This window comes from Megalobrama amblycephala, linkage group LG13 (assembly GCF_018812025.1).
Source record: "Megalobrama amblycephala isolate DHTTF-2021 linkage group LG13, ASM1881202v1, whole genome shotgun sequence".
NCBI lineage: Eukaryota > Metazoa > Chordata > Actinopteri > Cypriniformes > Xenocyprididae > Megalobrama > Megalobrama amblycephala.
Genome location: NC_063056.1, coordinates 36,373,661 through 36,395,792, shown reverse-complemented (window position 1 = coordinate 36,395,792; position 22,132 = coordinate 36,373,661). Strand labels below are relative to the sequence as shown.

The 22,132-nt window shown below is 37.6% G+C and overlaps 1 protein-coding gene and 1 long non-coding RNA gene across 4 annotated transcripts; one reads left to right on the top strand and one right to left on the bottom strand.

Annotated features, from left to right (window-relative positions):
- Positions 1-1,248: 1,248 nt before the first annotated feature.
- Positions 1,249-3,464, top strand: LOC125243723. Its single transcript, XR_007179096.1, has 4 exons — positions 1,249-1,633; positions 1,763-1,810; positions 2,424-2,552; positions 3,208-3,464. It is a non-coding gene; the product is annotated as an uncharacterized LOC125243723 (long non-coding RNA).
- A 5,325-nt stretch (positions 3,465-8,789) lies between these two features.
- Positions 8,790-12,997, bottom strand: LOC125244255. 3 transcript variants are annotated; one of them, XM_048154335.1, is made up of 3 exons: positions 12,831-12,916; positions 12,223-12,329; positions 8,790-11,242 (listed from the first exon to the last, which is right to left on the bottom strand). In XM_048154335.1, exon 3 carries the CDS (start codon positions 11,196-11,198, stop codon positions 10,017-10,019), a length of 1,182 nt encoding a protein of 393 aa, XP_048010292.1. In that variant the 5' UTR covers positions 11,199-11,242; positions 12,223-12,329; positions 12,831-12,916; the 3' UTR covers positions 8,790-10,016. The 3 variants fall into 3 exon arrangements, with proteins under 3 accessions (XP_048010292.1, XP_048010291.1, XP_048010290.1); XM_048154334.1 differs by lacking the exon at positions 12,223-12,329 and having other exon boundaries at positions 12,831-12,997; XM_048154333.1 differs by lacking the exon at positions 12,831-12,916 and having other exon boundaries at positions 12,223-12,724.
- Between the last annotated feature and the right edge of the window lie 9,135 nt (positions 12,998-22,132).

Genomic DNA, 22,132 nt, shown 5'->3' with positions numbered 1-22,132 from the left:
AAGATGTGCGGGACAATCTGGCTGCCACTGTGTCTGCTCCAAACATTTGTGTGCCTGCTCTACATGAGGATGACTACCTGTAAAACCTTTAAACAAATTAAAACGTTTTACACTTCATGTCAGCATTCTGTTTCTTGCCATATTTAATTTCATATTTTCACATTTACATGCTAATTTTTAAAACTGAACTGGTAAGCAGAAGGTTGCTGGTTCGATCTCCGCAGCCGTCACCACCAGTGTGTCCTTGAGCAAGGCTCTTTACTCCAAGTTGCTCCACAGGGATCGTCCCTATAGCACTGTAAGTCCAATACTGTGACCAACACCTATGAAGAGACTGCGCCAACTCCTGCGAGGACTTCAGAAGACGCAATCATCTGGATCAACATGCACATTGCCCAATTTCTATATATCCTAATTATTGTTAATGTAATTCATTTTTCCAGGAGCTCATTGCTTCAACCTTCAGTTAAACTGCTAACAGTGATTGTAAATTAATTGCCTAAATTATTACATTATTTGCTAACTGCATTCTTAAATTGCAACATATTCTCCAACCAATACGACCATATCGTTTGTCACTTCCCTGAAATACGACTCATAGGAGCGTTTACTAAAGTGGCGCCCCTATCGACAACAGGACACTTTCATTTTAATTCATGAAATTACGACCCATAGGAGCATTTGCTTTCATTTTAATGCATTGTTCCCTTTTATCTGTGTATTCGCGTAGCTCAGCTGGCAGAGCATTACAATAACAATATGCAATCATGTGATCATGCGATCGTGGGTTCGATCCCAGGGAACACATGTGCTCATAAAGTGTAAATGCACTATAAATCACTAAGGGTAGGTTTAGGGGTGGGTGAATGTAGTCATTAATAAAATTTAATTTTTGTAAATGGAAATAGGACAAATGGTGTAAAAAGTCCACACATTGCATTTAAATGAACACGCATTTTGTTTGGCAATGACAGTCATACGTCATTTCATGACGACAGATATAACACGACACTGTCATTATTTTTACGCCCACTAGAGGGCGCATGCTTTACAGCTTCTGTCAAATGCATAAATGTAAATGTGATTTTTGTAAATTATTTTGTTAGTGTCTCACAAATGCTTAATAAAACAGTATAATATAAGTATAATATAAATGCATACATACATTTCATACAATTTCTATTTGGGGATATAATTCAGCCAAACAAATAAATTCAGACACTATTTAGTCACCTTCACGCTGTTCAATCCCTGTGTATTTTTTTTTCTTCACTTCTGAACACAAAAGGTGATTTTAGTCAAGTTTGTCCTGCTGGTTTCTGTTCATACAATATCAGTGAATGGAGCCTGATTTTGTAGACGCTTCATGACATTATTTGATGATGCTTTTGAAGCTTATGAAATTTGGGCTCCAATGTATGAACAGAAACCAGCAGAACAAACTTGACCAAAATCACATCCTCAATATCCTTTGGTCTTTTTCTAGATGTTCTCGCTGGCTCTGGGCTCACTGAGGATGAAGAAATCATAGCAACATCTGGGCCAGATGTTGCAATAAGGGCAGGTGGAGTGATGGAGGGTCTCATCCACGGCACTACACCATTTCCAGGATCTGCTGTGACTCTCATCCTCGGTGCTCACACCAGTCTGAGGACATTTCACATCCTTGTACAAACATAATACAAATGCAGTCATTTTGACAGCAGAATGTCATTTGATTTCTGTATTAAAAGTAACAAAATGATCTTACTTTATGTTTCAGGTTCTCCCTGATTTTGTTCCCAAATGCTGCCGTCACCTTGCCCTGCAGGTCCTGCTCCACAACAGCTCAGCAGCATATGCACACAAATCAAGAATCAGAAAAGTGCTGTAATACTCTGTTTGAAATTACAATAATTCATATAAACTACAGCTTAAGATTTAAATAAATGTTGTATTCATTTCTGTATTATACTCACTCAAAGCCTTTGATGGCATCATTCCTTCATCAGCCTCTCTCCACCAGATAAACACGTGATCATCTGTCAAGATTCAATTTTCCTCTGAGATTTATGTGCTCAATGCTACATTTAAATGTTGAGGTAGCTGCTGATGTGTTAACTCACTTTTTATCCAACACAAATGTTCCTTAATTTATCAACAGTACTAATGGACAAATATAATAGATAACTTATATTTAGTTACTGTAGACATTGTGACTTGTAGATTTATTTATTTACATTACTCGTCACTCCAGAGAACACGTCCCAATATTTTTGGCAATATATGTATTATGTGATCTTTACTTGTTTAGTGTGATGTCGGTCCAAGCCTGTGTGTGTGTTGCTTACCCCCATGGTAAGTTTTAATGTTGTGCATTTGCGGTGTGGGAAGTTTGGTTTGAGTTAACTACAGTTATACATTTTATTGTGGTGTGTCTTTAGGGCTCCCACCTGTGCGTCATGGCAGCACAATAGCCAGGTTGGAGCAGCAGCTGTTAATATACCAACTAAAGGAGCTACCATATGACTTTGGTGTGTGCAGTTTTGAGTGTCACATCGTGTAATTATAAGGTGAGTGAGTTGTTTATTTTCTTTTGTAAGTCATTGTCTTTTAAAATTGAGATTTGTAACAGAGGGTTGTGTTTAGTGTCCTCATTGCATGCATTGCAGTTCTCTCTCTCTCGCTCTCTCTCTCGCGCTGAGTCGCGCTGCTGCTTTGGGTCGTCACATTTCTTGTCCAATGGCTAAGTGGGCCTGATGTTTTTGTTTTGCGGTTGTTGTATCATTTTTTTGTTTGTTTGTTTGGGTTTATTTGCTTTTGCATTGATTTATTTTGGTATTACTGTCAGTGTCACCAACCCTCAGTTTAGTGATTTTTGACTGTTTGATAACAGTCACTATTAATTGGAGTGATTACCGCTATGTGGTATTCGTGGTCTCGGTCATTTTGAAACCTTGAGCCGTGATCAGTTCTGAGTTTGTGTGATCTTTGTGTTGTGACAGACATAATTTTTTTGTCTTTAATGTGTAGGCCTATTGTTTTTGTAAAACTGATTATTTTGTTCATTTCAGTATTGTGAGTTGTTTTTCTTGGTTTTTGTTATTTGTTTGTTTAGAAAATTGACCTTGAATGTGTTTTTTTTTTTTTTTTGCCTATTTACATTGGTGTTTGGTTCGTTTGTTTTCTAATGTGATTTTCTTTTTTTTTCTCTTTTGTATTTTGCAGGAGCAGACTGTTTCCTGGAAGCGGGCTGGTTTGGGGTTGCAAAGGCTGCACTTCAATAAGGGTTGTCATTATTGCTGTGTAACTATTTCTGGTCATTATTTGCAGTGAATTTTGTGGATGTGATTCTGATTGGCGGGTTTGTACGGAGCCCCTAAAGGGACATGGTGGTAGAAAAAAAATGGGAAGGAAGGAAATTTTACATGGTGGTGGAAAAAAATTTGGGATGGGAGGATTTTTTTTTTTTTTTTTTTTTTAAATCTTTTGTGTTCCCTCGCAAAGTTATAATCGTTCCCTTGCTGTGAGCTCGGACAAACACTTCCTCTTTAATGTCCCGCTGGCTGGCACTGGCAGTAGTGTTTCAGTTAGTAACATACGTTAATAATGCACACAAATAATGCGCGGCTCATAGAGTTTGAACTTGTTGGACTCAAAAATGAAGAAATGCAGTCAGTGCTTACAGTGCCGGCCCTAGCCTCTTTGGCACCCTAGGCAAGATTTTTTTTGGCGCCCCCTTATATTGCGATTTATCCAAAGGGGCGAATCTACAAAATTATTTATAGGGTGGCAAAGGGGTGGCAACACCAAAGCAAGCGCTCATGTATAGTTTTTGGAGAATTATAGCCTTACATACACAATTGTGTTCACAAACATTGCATTACCAGAAAGTATCTATATACTGTATGAAATTAATAAATAACAAAATTTCAATATCCATCATGGCACCAAGTAAACACTATATGAAAAACTTCTAAATGAGTCTGAGCTTGTATCACTAAAGGAGATGAGCAGTTTTATTAATATTAGACAGGCTACTTCAATGGTATAAATCACATTTTAGTGCAAGTTAAAGAGCAACAAAACAGTTTTTGAGTTTCTGTTATTAACAGAGGTGGGAATGTCTGTGTGTGTTCGCCCAGAACACCCTATCAACCACATACTCTAGCAACACATCAGCAACTGCATAGCAAGAGCCTAGCAACCACCCAGAATCTCCTAGCAAAAACCTAGCAACACTTTAGCAATCACCCAGAACATCTATATTCTGGACTAACTGACCAAAGTTTTTACATTTTTTAAACAAGACTTGAAGTTGGGTTTATGACAAGCCAACATAAATTTGTCCTTCAAACTTTTCAGTCTCTATTGTTTTTCTTGATTGCTAATGCACAATTCATGAAACAATTCAACATTTTCTCACAGCTAAACACAATATCAAAACTATACACCAACTTGCACAAACCTCAAACATCCAGGTCAAAATAAAATGTTCTAGTCAAAAACTTATTCTTGTCTGACAAAATCAAACTTTTGCATCAGATGACACACAAAACATAACAAATACACACACTACTGCACTGCCCAGTGAACACTAGTGAGATCAATTCATATAACACGGTAACAAAAATACCTCTTTTTCATTTTACTATTATAAATTGATCTTGCAGTAGATGAAAAGCATGAGAAAAATAAGTATGAACTTGGTATGCACCACAATACAGTAGACTGTCAATTGCAGTAAAAGTAAATTAAGCATCCTCTGCACATTTAGCTAAATTTCATTACAGTACAGTACTATAGCAGTGTATTGGTCTTCTGACACAAGTCAAGTCAAGTCACCTTTATTTATATAGCGCTTTTTACCATGCAGATTGTGTCAAAGCAGCTTTACATTGATAACTGGTACATAATTTGGCTGCACAGCAGCTCTTAAATAATAGTGTCAATGCAGGCAGATCAGTAGCACTGTTGAATAAATGTCAAGAATACTATTGAATATCAAATGTCAAGTGTCCCCAACTAAGCAAGCCAAAGGCGACAGCGGCAAGGAACCCAAACTCCATCAGGTGACATCAGGTGCATGGCAAACAAGTGGCAAATAGGTGTTAAAATGGAGAAGAAAAAAAAACGAAAAAAAAAAAACCTTGGGAGAAACCAGGCTTAGTCGGGGGGCCAGTTCTCCTCTTGCGAACAGTGCTTTGTTACAATCAGGTTGCTATCATAAGTCTGATAGGATCGCAACAATCAAAGTATTTATTTCAGTTCCATCCAGTTGAGGATCGTATTCATCACGATTCACGCCGGTATGGACGGTCTGTTGAGGAACTGTGCTACTGGCTGTCGTGTCGATGAGGCCTTCACAATGGATGATCCAGTTGACTCGATCTCTGCACAAGACTATATACCTAGGCAATCATTTCTCAGCGCTGCAAAAAATACAGTATAGGCTACATGTAACAAATGGCTAAAAAAATTGACAATCACAACATTGAGGGTGTACAACGTGACATTTCCCTCATCTAAAGTAGCCTACTGGTACTGTGTAAGTTTAAAACCCCTGTAAATTATTCATTCAGCTCTCTCCGATTTTTACTGGTGTGTCATCAGTTTTGCTACCTAATGTTGTCATTGTTAAACGTTTTGAGAAATGTGTTTTTGTTTTGATAACTGAACGAATGGTTTGGGAAACTGGGCCATCTGAATCACTTCTAATGTGTTAGCAATCGAGAAAAGCTAAAATACGTTTAGATTCTTACCCCAACTCTGCTATTAGTTTCTGTGATCGGTATCTCCGTATTGATTTCATGGTTCGTCGGATGGCAAAAATACCTTTATCCGTGATGAAAGTGGAGCGGGCGGTCGCTGAATCAGCTCGTCAAAAAATTACGAAAATTAATCTGACATATTCGGATGGGACTACATTTCTCACAGGACTTCTGAGTTAGCCGGGAAGCAATAATTTTCCGATTCACGTACAAATATGGGAAAAAAATCGTAAGTGAACTTGGCTGCGCTGTGTTTTTGACTCTCAAAGAACCGGTTCATAAGAGTCATTTGTTAATGAAGCATACTGGGAGCGCTGCGTGCAACCATCATGCACAGTTTATTGAAAGACGTGTTTTCTTGCCATCACTTTGTGTTACGCAATTTTTTTAGACATCATATTGATGCGCCGCTCCTGAAAAGCAGTACTTGAAACACTAGGCTACATATTTTATTCTGTGATAATTTTGGGGGTGGCAAAGCTGTTTCTTAGGGTGGCAGATGCCACCCCGTGCCACCCCGGTAGATCCGCCCCTGTCCACGCATCCGGCCTCTTTGGCGCCCCCTAGCGAGATTGTGCCCTTAGCATTTGCCTATACTGCCTATATAACGGGCCGGCTCTGAGTGCTTATGTCAAGCAGTTCAGTTGGCAATATATTCACAGATTCGAGCTTCCCAGATTAATAACTCGTGAGCTAAACGTTGTTAAAACCCTTTTGCTCATTTTATATTACGAAAAATACTCAATAACTTCACTGTAACACACTGTACTGTCATCAAATTCAGTTCATACATCACTGCTCTCCTGCTGGTTATAGGTACTACAACACTTAGTTTGGCAAGTAGCACATAAAGGCCTTCTTTACACAAATGATGTTGGTACACAGCTTACATACAACAGCTTTTGCATGATAATTGCTTACTGGATTTTATGGCATTACAATTTATTTAATATTTTTACTAATAACAGTGAAGTTATTATTATATTATTGTATTTAATAATTAATAATCATAAACGTTATGCTTTTTTTTCTTTTTAATCAAACTAAGTGTTGGGTTTTGCACTTTTCAGACGGTCCCTTCAGGCGTGTATCTCCGCCGCCTGCTCATAGAGGCCAATTTATTATAAAGCATATTTGAGGAAAATTGGGTTGTTGTAGCTTGTTGTCTAGGTTACTATGATTGGAAGCAGCTGTATTTGTGTTTTAACAACGTTTAGCTCACGAGTTATTAATCCGGGAAGCTCGAATCTGTGAATATATTGCTAACTGAACTGCTTGACATAAGCACTGACTGCATTTCTTCATTTTTGAGTCCAACAAGTTCAAACTCTATGAGCCGCGCATTATTTGTGTGCATTATTAACGTATGTCACTAACTGAAACACTACTGCCAGCCAGCGGGACATTAAAGAGGAAGTGTTTGTCCGAGCTCACAGCAAGGGAACGATTATAACTTTTTAAAACATCTTTGCGAGGGAAGGCAAAAGATTTGAAAAAAAAAAAAAAAAAAAAAATCCTCCCATCCCAAATTTTTTTCCACCACCACGTAAAATTTCCTTCCTTCCCATTTTTTTTTTCTACCACCATGTCCCTTTAGGGGCTCCGTAGGTTTGTACTTTTGTGCTCTGGATGTGCCACACTAGCCTGCTTCTCATAAAGGAAGCCTCAGCTCCTGTACTGATTGTTAACTTTTCCCTTTTCTTTCTTTTATTCGACCAAGTTAATTCAATGCTGTTGATTTTTGGTTTTAAATGTATTGTTTGTAAATTATTTTACCTTTAATAAAAGATTATTTGTTTAAACGGAAACTCACACCTCTTGCCTCTTCTAAGTGGAACGTATTTGCATGTTTTGATTCTTTGGTTATTTCCCCGTTATTTCGGGGTGGCGTAGTGACTACAAACGAACCACTTGCTACATGTGGCATTGTCGGCAGGGTCCACAGAATATATGGAAGAGGCGTGGGACCGTATATTTTTGATGTAAGTTGTGTTTTTGTTTTGTTTTCTTTCTCTCTCTCTCTCTCTTGGAACAAAGCAGCAGCGTGTGCTCTGGAGATTGCAGTTTTTGGTTCGACTTCCTTAGGTGCCGTTCGTTGTTGGTGCTGAGTACTACAACATTAAGTAGGTACATTTTATAATAATGGAGGTGACAATGAGAGATTGCGACAGGAGAGGGTGTCTGAATTGCAGGACCTAGTAGGCCTACCTTTGCCACAGCTACTGCCCTTATACTTCCATCACTGACTGGTAGTACTGACTGTACTCCAGTAACTGAAAGGTTTGTATTTGTGCCTAGAGATAAGAGATGGCCAAAATTTAGTGGGAAGTCTTGGGTGGATATTAATGAATGGGTTGAAGAAGCTAAGGCATGTATGAGAACCTGTTATTTGTCCCCTAGTGCTGGGCGCAGTAGCCTACTCTCGCAGGAGCAAGGAGGTAAGGTGCGCCCCATTGCTTATGCTAGTTGAGGCCCACTATAATTCAATGCTGTTGATTTTTGGTTTTAAATTTATTGTTTAATTATTTTAACTTTAATAAAAGATTATTTGTTTAAATGTTAACTCACGCCTTTAAGTGGAACGTGTTTTGATTCTTTGTTTATTTCCCCGTTATTTCGGGGTGGCGTAGTGACTACAAACGAGCCACTTGCTAGACATGAAGTATGGTTCTTTATTCCTTATAATTTACCACAGTAACCATAGTTTTCCACAAAAATTCCATTGTGCAGTTTTTGTTATTATTGTAAAAGTTTTATCCTTTAATTATTGACAAATGGTTACCATAGTACGTTTTTTTTTTTTTAATAAGGAACATTATTCAGTCTTTTTTAAAAGTCTCCTATACATTTCCTGTAAAATATGAACCTTATTCAGCTAGACATATTTTATTTTTGCAAATTAAAACAAGACTATGACTTTGACATACAGTAAATGTAATAAAAAAAAAAAGTAGGCCTATAATGTCTATCTAGAATAAGGTCCATTACTTGAACACATCTGGATGTCTGTTGATACTTTGAAACAAATTTCAAGTCTGATCATAATCATAGTTGTTTTATTTGTGATTACATACCATCATAAACATGAAATGGACATGATTCCTGGATTACAGAGAATATATAGATTACTTGTGTAAGGGTGGAACTCCCACAGCGGTTCAGACTGTAAGGTTTGCCAAGCGACTAAAGAAACTTTATCAGTAAGATGTTAGAATACTGTACATTTCTTGTCTATTACCACCCACTGCAACTTATACCAACGACGGAAATAAGCACAGTTACAATAGCAAAATATGTGGGAGAGCGTTGCTATAGTGTGACAATATTGTATTGCAATAGGGAGCACATTAATGTTAATACTAAATCAAAACTAGTTAGCACATCATTTGTAATTGAAAGGGTTTAATGACAATATCTGATTATAGTTACACTTAAAATAATTGCAAAATAGATGTATGAGATGATAAAATCATATACCATTAATTGTACACAGCATGTATGTAAAAAGTTACCTGAGAGAGAGAAAGAGAGCAATAGAGAGAGAGAGAGAGAGAGGGCAAGAGAGTGCCCAAGAGCCAAGAATCCAAGAAAGAAGACCAGAGTATAAAAAGAGACCAGAGCAACAGTTACAATCTTCTTTTATCCCTTCCCTGACCATGTGACCAAAACTCAAATGTGAGACATTCAAACTGACCAATCAAATTGATTGGTACAATTAAAACTGTACCAAAGGTGTGACCATTTGTAGACCCCCGATGTACACAAATCTTTGCCTACAGGGTTTGATCACTATCAGCACCTTTGTGCTATGTCTTTGTTCATTTTAAAATATCTTTAGATATTTTCAATTCTTACACTTGAATGTTCATTATTTTATTTGAACATACAATTTTTCCAGTAGAAGCCTTGAGTAAAACCTAAAGTATCTGTTTCTAAGCATTGTCGAATCTTTTCCGTCGATCACTGAAGTTTTCGCCACTCAACTGGTCTTTCAAAAGTCTTCATAACTACAAAACAATACAATTTCTATTCAAAATGTAAGCATTTATGTTTGGTCAAAGACAAATATTTATCTTTATATATTTCTTTTATGCCTTGACATGCAAAAATAAAGTGAAGAACCAGCAATTACATACTTTGTCATTGTAGGTGCATAATAACAATCCAGACATCCAGTTGCTTTATTTTTAATGCTGGACTATTTGATACAATTTTTAAAACCAAAAATATATAGAAGACTGATTGCCATTTCAACGCTTCACACATCTATTCAGAATGAATGCACATGTATGCATTATTGTGTATCCCAAAGTAGAAACATTCTGGTTGGAAGTTGTTTTTCTCTTCTACTTTCTTATAAGTGCTAATGGCATGGACCACAGTGTTGGGAAAAGTCTTCCCCAGCATCTGAGCCACAAACTCCATGTTTCCCTTCAGCTTCTGTGCCTCTATCTGATCTAGCAGCTGGCTCTTGTTGATGGGTTTCGGGTCTGCACTGAAAGATACCACAATTCTGACGCTATTTGCGGCCAGAAGATCAAAAAAGTTGCCACCTCCACCGCTTCCATGGTACTTTTTGCCAGCGAGCCAGTTCCACAAGAAAAAGCCGCCACTGTGGTTTACCACTTGAACTGACCATGAAACCCAGTAATATTTCTTCTCAAGGATATCCAGTATAGATCCTGCAAACTCTGGGTTAACGCTGACTGGTCCCTTTAGAAGTTGCTCCACATCTGTTTTGGCCTGCAAGGGGAAATTCTTGATGCAGTCATCCACCGCCGCTTTCATGCGTTTCTCTACTTCTTCCATTTGATTCTGCCATGTCTTCACTATGTTCTCAGCTGCCGCTCCCTCTTTCAGGGCGGTGTAACCTATGACTGCTATGATGCCCATGACAAATATCTTCTTTAGCCTGGCGCAGAACTCCTCCACTGACTTTCTACTCCTTTTCTCTGTGGTCACAACCGTGTCCAATATGCCATCTCCAGCAAAATTCTCTCCAGTTACAGCATTGTACAAGGCATCAATGTTCAGATCCCTTTTGGTGTTCTCATACTGGCTTATAAACTCCTCCTTATTCCACTCCTTGAACTTAGGCTTAGCACTGACAAAGTCTTGAAACTTCTCATACTGAGTGAATATATTTGCCTCATAGTCAAAGTTCAACATGTTCATGGATGCCCGCTGCATCTCCAAAGCGATTTGGTCGATTTCATCTTGAATACCTTCGAGTTTCTGGTTGATCTTTTCAAACTGCTCAGCGAGGAACTTGGCTTCTGTTCCACCTGGGTTGCCGAGGATCTCGGCTGAGGCCAAAAACACGGCCTCCAGGATGGGGTGGAACTGTCCCACAGTGGCCGCTAAAATCTCGCAGCCTTGCCCAATGATTTCCACTCCTTTCTCGATACTGTCCTTGTTCTGCAAAACCCATTTTTCCACCGGATTCATTCTGGTTCAAAGCAGAGAGGCCGTCTTATCCTTCTTACCCTTGTCTGTAACAGATCAAGGCACATATATCATAAAGTGGAAGCCACAACATAAAAATCAATACTGAAATCAATGCAGCCATTTCTAGGGGTCATATTTGTTTGCTCAGGATAGGACCTTAACATTAACCTGAGATGAATTGGACAGCCAGACCACAGGGGCAGAAATACCAGAGTGTTTGTACATTTATACATGTTTTCCATTGGCTCAAGCCATTTAAAAAAAAAAAAAGAAAAAGAAAAAGAAAACATGTTCGGGCATGTCCTGTTCCACCTTACACCCTGCCAGCAAATTATACAACAATAAAGGCAGATCAGTGAAATCAGCTGTCTGCTATAAGAATTAAAAGCAAATACACTAAAAGTTTTTTGTGCTTCAAAGCACTCTTTATTATTGTTATTATTATGAGCACACAGTCATTGTGAATAGTAGAGCTGTTCTCCTCTTCTTTGGAGAATAATTCAGCATTTAAACCCCAGATGTATAGCAAAGCAGAAGTTTTCTGGAGGGGTTGCTGGGAGAATATATTTGATGGCTTTAAATGTTGAGCATTTAGAACATTTCTGGGCACTTGGATTACACAAGGGAGATGATCTCACACTCGTATCTTATTTCCCAAGACTCAATATACAGAAAAAAAAAGGCACACCCAGACCTGAGAAAATCTGAAACCAATACACTTGTCCTGTGGTGAAACCCTGTTCTACAGCAGACAACAAAATGACTCAGATTTTCACATATAAATAAGCACAAATAAATATACAAGACTAAACCTGACATTTGATATTTCAAAGATTAAAGACTTCACTTAGCTCTTGTGCAATAATGTCTCACATAATGATTTAGTGAATTATGTGAACAATTCAGTAGCTATTATTATGAATACTAATCATGTAGAACTCGTATTTGGAATTTATGACTCAACAATTCATCTTTTAAAAGAGCATTCTGATCTCAATGGAATTAGGAGCAAAACAATACTTACTGAACAATACAATGATCCTGATTGTTTCAAGTCCTCCTTTGTAAGAATAATTAAGATGGCTTTGAAATTAAAACTCCAGGATGTGTCCGATTTGAGAAAGAAAATAACTTCATAAGAAAATGAAATGTAGGAAAATAAGTTCAGTCTAGCAATTTGTACAACAAGACCCTTTTTTGATAGTTCTACTCTGAAAAAGGAAAGGAACAAACCAACTGAATCTGAAAAAGAGGAACTGTTCAAGTTCAAAGCCACGTCCCTTATTTCTATCCAAATGCTGCTTAGAGCTTCGTGGCAGTCAGTATATTGACTTAAGCAAAACATCCAGTGTTAAATGGCCATAATATGTCAGGATGTGGAACTTAATTCAATATTGACTGGCAATAGTCATTAGTGTCTTCTTCAACTGTTCATGACAAATGTTAATAAAAAAAAGCATAGACTGGCCAGCTATTTTTATTTTTTGTATTTTAATAATATCTTTTTGCCTTTTTATCCTTGGCTATATTAAGTTTTCCAAGTTGTGCAAATAAAATAACAAAGGGTGAAAAAAGAGAAAGGGAAGGATAATAAATTGAAAAAAAGACAAAGAGCAAAAAAAGGAGACTCACCGTTAGTCTGGTGAAATGTACAGAGGTGTTCTCTAGTGTTCCAACAGAGTCCAACTGTGCCTAAAAGCAGCAGCCTCCCAGGGTCCACATGTATATATAGACTCTCCCCTGCGGCACTCCCCCTTCAGATTAACTCCATCCTCTGCATGCATTCCTCCGAGCCCACTGAAGAGATGAGGGACAGGCACACAGTACATCCTCTAAACATTCCTTCTCTGAGAAAAATCAGCATGTAGTGGTATAGTGCCAGAAATGTTTATTAGAGTCTTTCCCGTATAAAACATGCTGCATACTCTGCCTTCCTACATGGGTTGTCATGGGTACAGGCACTCACAGTGGCCAGTACACACACACAGAGACATTGGGTTTCCATGTTTTATGGGGACATTCCATGGACGTAGGAAAACAAGAACTGAGAGTTCAAGGAAACAACCTAAAACCAAAAACCTAACGAGACAATGTTGTTGCTATATTTGTGCTGTCATAAATAAAAATAAAAATGACACAAGGATAGCAGTGATGTAGTGTAGAATTATGATAAACACATAGTAATTTGCATATAATTTCACACTCTGAATGGCCCAAACAGTAATGGATACCATGCATCAGAAGGCTAAATTATAAAAAAAAAAAAAAAATGAATTAAAAATGCGAATAAATAAGTTGTAGTAGACTTTTAGGAGACTTTGGGGAACAACACTTGCCAATCTGAAATTAGTGTGAAAACAGCCCTTGGGGGCACGATGCTTCTAGGTCATTTCCGTCTCACTGCTTTGCATGGCAGAGAAAGACTTTACTGTTTTCAGCATGGCAGGCGGACAAACCCAGTGCCTTTGTGCTGCAGCGGTCGCTGGGACACGCTGGCATGCAATGACTCGTCTGTGGAAGAACAGTAAGGGGATGTTGTGGATTACAGAGGGTCTGGCATTAGCATTTCAAATCTTCATGTCACTGTTAGATCTCGCACTATGCAAATCAGTTGTGCTTAAACGATGACGTGACCTCGCAGTAGCACAGCAGTGGGTGTGATCGCTGATGCACATGTATGATAACAGGCAAACAGGGCCCTGGAGTGTGTTGTGGCAGATTTAGGATCCATACTTTCCAAAAAGTCTGTTAGAAGTACAAACAAATTACTAATGTGTATATTTGACTCCCTAAGAATTAAACTTCACTTTCAATATTGTTTGTGATACAGAGTTGAATGAGGCCTCAAATTTTATGGAGGTTCTTGAGAAAAGATAGGCTTCTCTAAGCAATTGTCACCTTTAAATGTAAAAGTGTTTGGGTTATGAAATGTAGTTTTCTTTGTTAATTGGCCTCTCTGTCTAAAATGCATAAATCATCCACAGACTATTAGGCAAAGATAATCGGAAATAAAGACAACTTCCATGTCTTTTAGTTTGCTAAGGTGTGACTTCCAAGTAGCCGTTTGCTGTATTTGAAATCCCTGCCCATTTTTTTTCCTTCAAATTTAGCATGAGTCATGATTTAAGGTTAATAAGTGGATTTAGCTTTTAATTTAATCTGAACAACAACAAATCTGTCATCATAATGCTTGACAGTTATGCAAGGTGCGCAATAAATGGCAGTGTTCACTGCAATGTCATCATGATGAAATTATCATCAATAATATTTGAGAGTTGTATTAAATGCAAAATTTGAGGTGTGATTTATGCCCAACACAAGTTTACTGCTTACAGTTACGGGTTTTCAAAAACAGACGAAGGCTGCTTGCCTTAGCAAACGCCACTAAACAGCACAACATCATTCGCTTTTTTATGCCTTTTTATTTTTTGTTTTGTTTTGTTTTTTTATCTTATATGTGACATTTTATAGTACACCTTTTAACCCTAGGATTATTCAGATATGGTAAGGTTAGTCAAATCTAGTCTAAACCAGTCAGGAATGACGTAGAAGACTACCTTGTGGTTGTTCTTTATCGAGGCTCAGTTTGTAGTCTCACGGAAGGCAATCGTAACACTAAGGCAATGGTTACAATACAAAGCAGTTAATGCAAAATAAAACAAAATAAAACTTAAATCAACTTAAGCTAAAAAGCTCTATAACCTAGATTTATCCAGGAATATTGGAGATGCTGTTAAGCGCCTCTCGTTAGGCTATCAGGTATTGCTCTATGCTTAATGCAGGCAGCATCTGAAGAGGCCTTTTACTTCTCAGACTTACAATTCCAACTTCATATTACTCATCAATTGATCAATGCCTATGATCCAATCTTCCTGTTGTAGGCCTATCAGTCTCTGTATCTCTTTCTTACTAAGACGGATGTCCTTCCTCTGTCACCAATGCTGTTGTCTGCTTCTAGCACTCTTCCTCTTTTTCACCGAAGTCTTCGTCTGGCTCACCTTCGCTTGAGGTTGCAACATGCTCTCTTCATCCTTACTGTTAACCTTTGTGATTGGTTACAAACATCAAACTCATAAACCTAACTTTCACAACTGTTGCTTAGTCATCTTATCTTATGACAAACAAAGGAAGTATTGCAGTTACTTAATTTCACAATCGTTCATGTATATATGGCCTTTAACTTAAAAACAAGCAAATAACAATACTGAAACTGGTAAATAGCAATATCAATATTAATTGCTAAAACAACATTTCTATTATTATTTATTTATTTATTTATTTATTTTGTACAGTAAAGCAAGGTGTGCTAAATCAGACATCTCTTTAGTTCCCATCTTGACCATCTCACTTGATGGTGAGTTTGTTTAGCATTTTCTTCACGACACACTTCACGTGTCTATTGATTCCAGGCAGGTTTCCTTAAGCGTCTCTCGCTTTTCCCTGTAAAAACCTCCACCTTATGCAAATGGGAAATGTGATTACAGCCACTGGAGTTAATTTATGATCATTTGTCATTTACCTTAGTTTGTAATCTGGTTTTGGTTGTCCTTATGCTGAGCAACATGGATAATTCATAGTTGTGACATGGTTGTGAATTTAAAATGGAATGGCACCGAAATCGTTATGTGAATCCAATGTTATTGCCTGAAGGACATTATTGTCATCCATTTTGTTTGGGTTTTATCACAGTACAGGGTCACTTTGGCATTCATGGAATGCTCAACCAAAAACTCTCAGATAAAACATATCAGCATGAACGTTTAGACTGTCACAGACAGATGGAAGACTAGAGGAAGGCTGTGAGCTTGCAGATGGCTCTTGTGGTTTTGTCAGGAAAGATGGTCTAAAGAGCAGCTTTGTTCATTTGTTAAAATATTACTTTATCCCCGTTTCACAGACCAGGCTTAAAGGTGCTATAGAGGATGTTTTGTTTTATACATTTTTGCAATATTACTTGAAACTGTCTTTACTAACTGATAAAAGACTATTTATTAGGTGCACTGAAAGGAATAATATCAATATACATCGTCTGTGCACGAGGTACGGCCTTAAAAACATCAGCCAATCGTTTGTGTGATCATCGCATAAACGACTGGCCCTCTGGCTTGTCAATCACTGCCATTGCGTTCCTTGTGAGAGACGAGCGCGGCTGCGCGCTCCAGTAACTTTCCACACTCCACAGGCGCTGCATGCGATGTTTTTGTCAGGAGTAACAACTGCAGATTATGAGTTACCTGCGGTGAGTCCGACATAATGAATCCACGAACACGACACAGCGAATGCCGGTGGTAAACAAACACTCGTGTTCCAATACTCGTGCACGAGTTTTGGGAGGCGTTCCCTCAAAATGAGCTGTGAAGGAGGGGGTTGTTCTTAGGCATGCGCTCATTTCAAAAACTCAGTAACAGTCTTTGGTTTCTCAGTCGTCGAAAACATCCTCTATAGCACCTTTAAGCCTAGTCCCAGACTAAAATGCATTTTTGAGCTGTTTTAACTGAAAGTAACTTGCACTGACTTATCTTAAAATATGTTAGTGCTGTTGTTTTGTCTCAAGATGCACACCAGTAATGTTTATAAAAATGTCCTAATTGAACTAAGACCCGATTCTGGCTTAATCTAAGCCCTATTTATAGGCCTATAATGGTTAAATATGTTAATGTGAATATAATATTATTAAATATGTTCATATTTATATATTATAACTATATTATAATAATATAAACATCAGGACTAAAATCTCCCTTCCCTGATACTGGTTAAAATACTACTTTAGTATATAAATCATTAATCCATAATATGGCACCTTCGATAAAGATTAAGAGTATCTGCAAGATGTCTAGGATAAACTGCAGGGTAATAACTCCACAGATACAATAAAACTTTAATAAACCATTCCCAGTCCGGAGATTAAGTTTGCTGGAATCCACACTGTCCTCTCCTCCCATATGATCCTGATTGTTTAGCCAGTTCCTGTCAGACAAGTTTTCACTGTGTACTTTAGCCAACAGTGTCGTCAGTTTCAGGATGCACATATGTTTGCTTGTGGTAGTTTGAAAGACAGATATTATAGTAATATTTTGTATGAGACATCTGTATGTATTGTGAAACGCAGGGGTGAAAATCATTGTGAAATCCATGAGAAAACATTCAGCTGTCTGTTCTCATGTTTACCAAAAGCAAGGTCAACACAACATTTACAAATGTAGTATGCTAGCCATCTTTGTGGATAAATATGTCTTTACATACTTAAACTTAAGTATTTATTTTTTTGCATAAAACCATGTAATGTTCTTCTTTGCATGAAGTTCATTTTAATTAGCAGTTTTATTTTTCCAAGCAACTACTTCCTGTGTTCCAGATTCAGTTCACACTGATGTTTATTTCCATAATTTCTTTCTCAGGCTCTTGACCCTTCACATTCGGATGAATAAACCTGCATCCCAAAATAAATAATCACATGCAGAGAGCCCAACAAAGAGATCAGATTGCAAACCCAGTTTAATCACTCATGACATGTAATTGTTTTTCCTATTATTTCAGTGCAGTTTTTTAAGAGACTGCCAAATGTTCAGAAAAGTGTCAGATAACCAGTATGCAGAATCAACTAACATATTAATTAAATTATTTAACTTGACTAGTTATTATACACATAATTTAAAGCTTGGGGGTAGTATAACTTTTTTTTATTAAAGAAATTAATACTTTTATTTGGCAAGGACACATTAAAGGCACAGTATGTAGAATTTTTGCCGCTAGAGGTCACCTATTGAAAACAAAGGTGTAGCTTGATGAAGGTGAGTTTGAGCGCTGAATCTTGGGAGATGTCGTCTTCAACTCACAGCCGGTGGAAAGGAATCAGAATGGGACTCTGGCAGAAATCATGTTCATGGATGAGATTATTAACGATACTGTAGTATGAAGCAGAGCAGGGCGAGTGCTCTGTGAGCTGAAACAAGGCAGCTGGAGCGATTGATAATGAGAGACGATCGCAACACACAGCTTGATAGCAGAGGAACTTTTATTATGCCAGAGTTGCTGCTTCCGCTTCTTCCAGTCAAGCGTATGAGGTAACGCAGTGCTGTTTATCATATTAGGGACATTTGAGTGTGTTGCTGCCGAGCGAACGCTGTGAGACACTTGTTGCACACTGCAGTAAGCTAGATTGATTTTTAGAATATCATATTAATTGAGACACGTCCATGTCATGGTTAAAAAATGGCTTATTTCTCTGGATTTGGGATAATGTACGTACACAAGTCAACAAAATATATAACACTGTTCTAGTGGTTTTTGGATATTTTAATCCAAAAATCCTACATATTGTGCCTTTAAATTGATCAAAAGTGTCAGTAAAGACATTTATAATGTTACAACAGATTTCCATTTAAAATAATTGCTGTTCTTTTTTTAAAGAACACAGACCAGGCTTAAGCCTAGTCCCAGACTAAAATGCATTTTTGAGCTGTTTTAACTGAAAGCAACTTGTACTGACTTATCTTAAAATATGTTAGTGTGCAAAAACAAAACAAAAATAACGACATTATTCAACAAATTCTGTCCTCTGTCATACTGCTACACTATTTTCGTTGCAGAGCTTCAGTGTTCTACGTCTGAATGGTGGCTCAGTATTGGTCACGTGAGCAGCACGACGCATGCGTGTGATGCTGATGCAGGAGCCGCCTGAGCCACCGTTCAGACGTAAACACTGAAGCTCTGCAATGAAAATAGCATAGCAGTATGACCGGGGACACAGATTAATTTGTTAATAAAGTCGTTATTTTTGTTTTGTTTTTGCTCACAAAAAGTATTCTCGTCACTTCATAATATTAATGTTAAACCACTGTAGTCACGTTGACTATTTTATAGACGTCTTTAGTACCTTTCTGGACGTCAAAAGGTGCAATGTCGTTGCTGCCTATGTGTGGATCAGAAACCCTCAGATTTCATCAAAAATATCTTAATTTGTGTTACCAAGACAAATAAAGGTCTTACAGGTTTGGAACAACGTGAGGGTGAGTACTCAAAGGTGCTAAAGAGGATGTTTTGTTTTATACATTTTTGCAATATTACTTGAAACTGTCTTTACTAACTGATAAAAGACTATTTATTAGGTGCACTGAAAGGAATAATATTAATATACATCATCTGTGCATGAGGTAGGGCCTTAAAAACATCAGCCAATCGCGTAAACGATTGGCCCTCTGGCTTGTCAATCACTGCTGTGACGTTCCTTGTGAGAGACGAGCGCGGCTGCGTGCTCCAGTAACTTTCCACACTCCACAGGCGCCGCATGCGATGTTTTTGTCCGGAGACAGGAGTAACAACTGCAGATTATGAGTTACCTGCGGTGAGTCCGACATAATGAATCCACTAACACGATACAGCGAATGCCGGTGGTAAACACTCGTGTTCCAATACTCGTGGCACGAGTTTTGGGAGGCGTTCCCTCAAAAGGAGGGGGGGTTGTTCTTACGCATGCGCTCATTTCAAAAACTCAGTAACAGTCTTTGGTTTCTCAGTCGACGAAAAGATCCTCTTTATCACCTTTAATGACAGAAATGTCATTTTTGGGTGAACTAACCCTTTAAATGTCCTAACTGAACTAAGGCCTAATCCTGGCTTAATCTAAGCCCTATTTATAGGCCTATAATGGTTAAATATGTTCATGTGAATGTAATATAACTTAATATTTAACCATGAGGCCTAAAATCCCCCTTCCCTGATACTGATTAAAATATTACTTTATAATAATATGACACCTTCAATAAAAAATTAAGAGTATCTGCAAGTTGTCCAGGATAAATTGCAGGGTAATAATTCCACAGATAAAATAAAACTTTAATAAACCCAGTCCAGAGATGAAGTTCGCTGGAATCCACACTGTCCTCTCCTCCCATATGATCCTGTTTGTTTAGCCAGTTCCTATGTACTTCACTGTGTGCGTCACATCAGTTTCAAGTTGCATATATGTTTGCTTGTGGTAGTTTAACATGACATGTAATTGTTTTTCCTATTTTCTTTTTCAGTGCATTTATTAAAGAAGACTGCAACAAAAATTTCCAAATGTTCTGCTTTTTAACCAGTATGCTGAATCAACTTTTGAAAACAGTAAAAACAAACTTAAGCTTGACTAGTTGTTATACACACCCTTTAAAAATTTGGGGTTAGTATACGTTTTTTTTTTTTTTTTAAGATCGCAATACTTTTATTCAGCAAAAAAACACATTAAATTGATCAAAAGTGACAGTAAAGACATTTATAATGTTACAAAAGATTTCTATTTAAAATAAATGCTGTTCTTTTTTAAACTTTCTATTCATCAAAGTATTCTGAAAAAAAATCATGGTTTTTACAAAAAATGTAAAGCAGCACAACTGTTTTCAACACTGATAATAATAATAAATGTTGTAATAACATGTTGTAAACAATTTCTGAAGGATCATGTCACACTGAAGACTGGAGTTATAATGCTGAAAATTCAGCTTGGATCACAGGAATAAATTACATTTTCAAATATATTCAAATAGAATATAGTTGTTTTAAATTGAAATAATAGTTCACAATATTACTTTTTTTCGTTACTATTTTGTGATCAAATAAATGTAGCCTCTTTCGATCTTACCGACCCCAAACTTTTGAATGGTAGTGTATGTAAAGTAGTAAGTAGTAAAGTAGTAAAAAATAAGTAAGTACTTATTATGCACATAAGTTAATTGACCTTTGAACACCATTGATTCCTGTCAAACGCATGCCATTGTTGGGTGCTGCTCTTCATTAGAGACCCACTAGATGGCATCAATCTGTAGACCTGATTTTAAAGTACCAATAACTGATAAGTGTGAATATAAAAAAAAATCAGTCAAAAATCAGTCTACACAGCAATTTAACCAAACAGATCTTCACACCTTCCATTTTTTTCTTTTTTCTTTTATTACTGGCACGAAAGTGACTGGAAGGGAAGCAGTTCCTTCCTGTTGGAGCTGAGGGACTGTTGTGGGAAGAGAGGCCAGTATACTGACAGTGATATACCGCAGTGCTGAGGAGACACTCACACTGGTGAATTAGGTAATGTCATTAGCTCAGGCTGTGATTGGCAGATGCTGCCAGAGTGAGGTATCATGGGATTGATTCACCATCCCTGGCAGTACTATGATGCTGGGTTTCATAAAATCACTTATTGGTTTATAAAATATTGATATTGACTTTCTTAGAGTAGGTTGGGCCTTTATTTTCATTATAGCTATAACAACAAAGTCGTAGTTGTAGTTGGTAGTAAAGTATCTGTTAAAGTGTGTATTTGAACTGTTTTAAGAACTAAACAGCAATATTTGTTTTGGTGGTTCACTCATTTTGTAGTCTTGTGTTTGATTATATTGAATGTCATCCATAGTTCCAGTGTGTTTTTAGCGCCATCTGCCAGCAGAATGTGTATGACAACAAACAATGTTTCTTTTTGTTATTTAGGGTAAAAAGTATTGCATTTCAACAAACCTCAAGCTTGTCACTATGTCATACTGAAATAAAATACACTTGTTTTGGTTTAGTAACAGACAGGTGTAAGCCACTACAAACCTTTATCAGAAAAGGACACCACATGGATCAATAACTCCATCCAGGACAGAAGCCTCAACCGCTAATGAATACAGGAGTTTCTACTGGCTGAGACATTTGTTTCCATTCAGACTCTGAAGGAGGATCTTCAGTGCTTCAGCAGCTTCAGTTAAGGCCCTCCTGAGTGTAAAATGATGGATTGTTCCCTCACTCTGCACTTCAGTGATCTTAATGAGTGGATCTGGAGAGCTGATCACAGCACTCTGGAGCTCGTCGTCCTTATATTAACAGTGAAAGGTTACTCACCCTCTATGTCTGCAGCCCATGGCCAGAATCTGCTGATTTATGTACAAAAGCAGTAATTTAACTAGATGTGGCTTTGA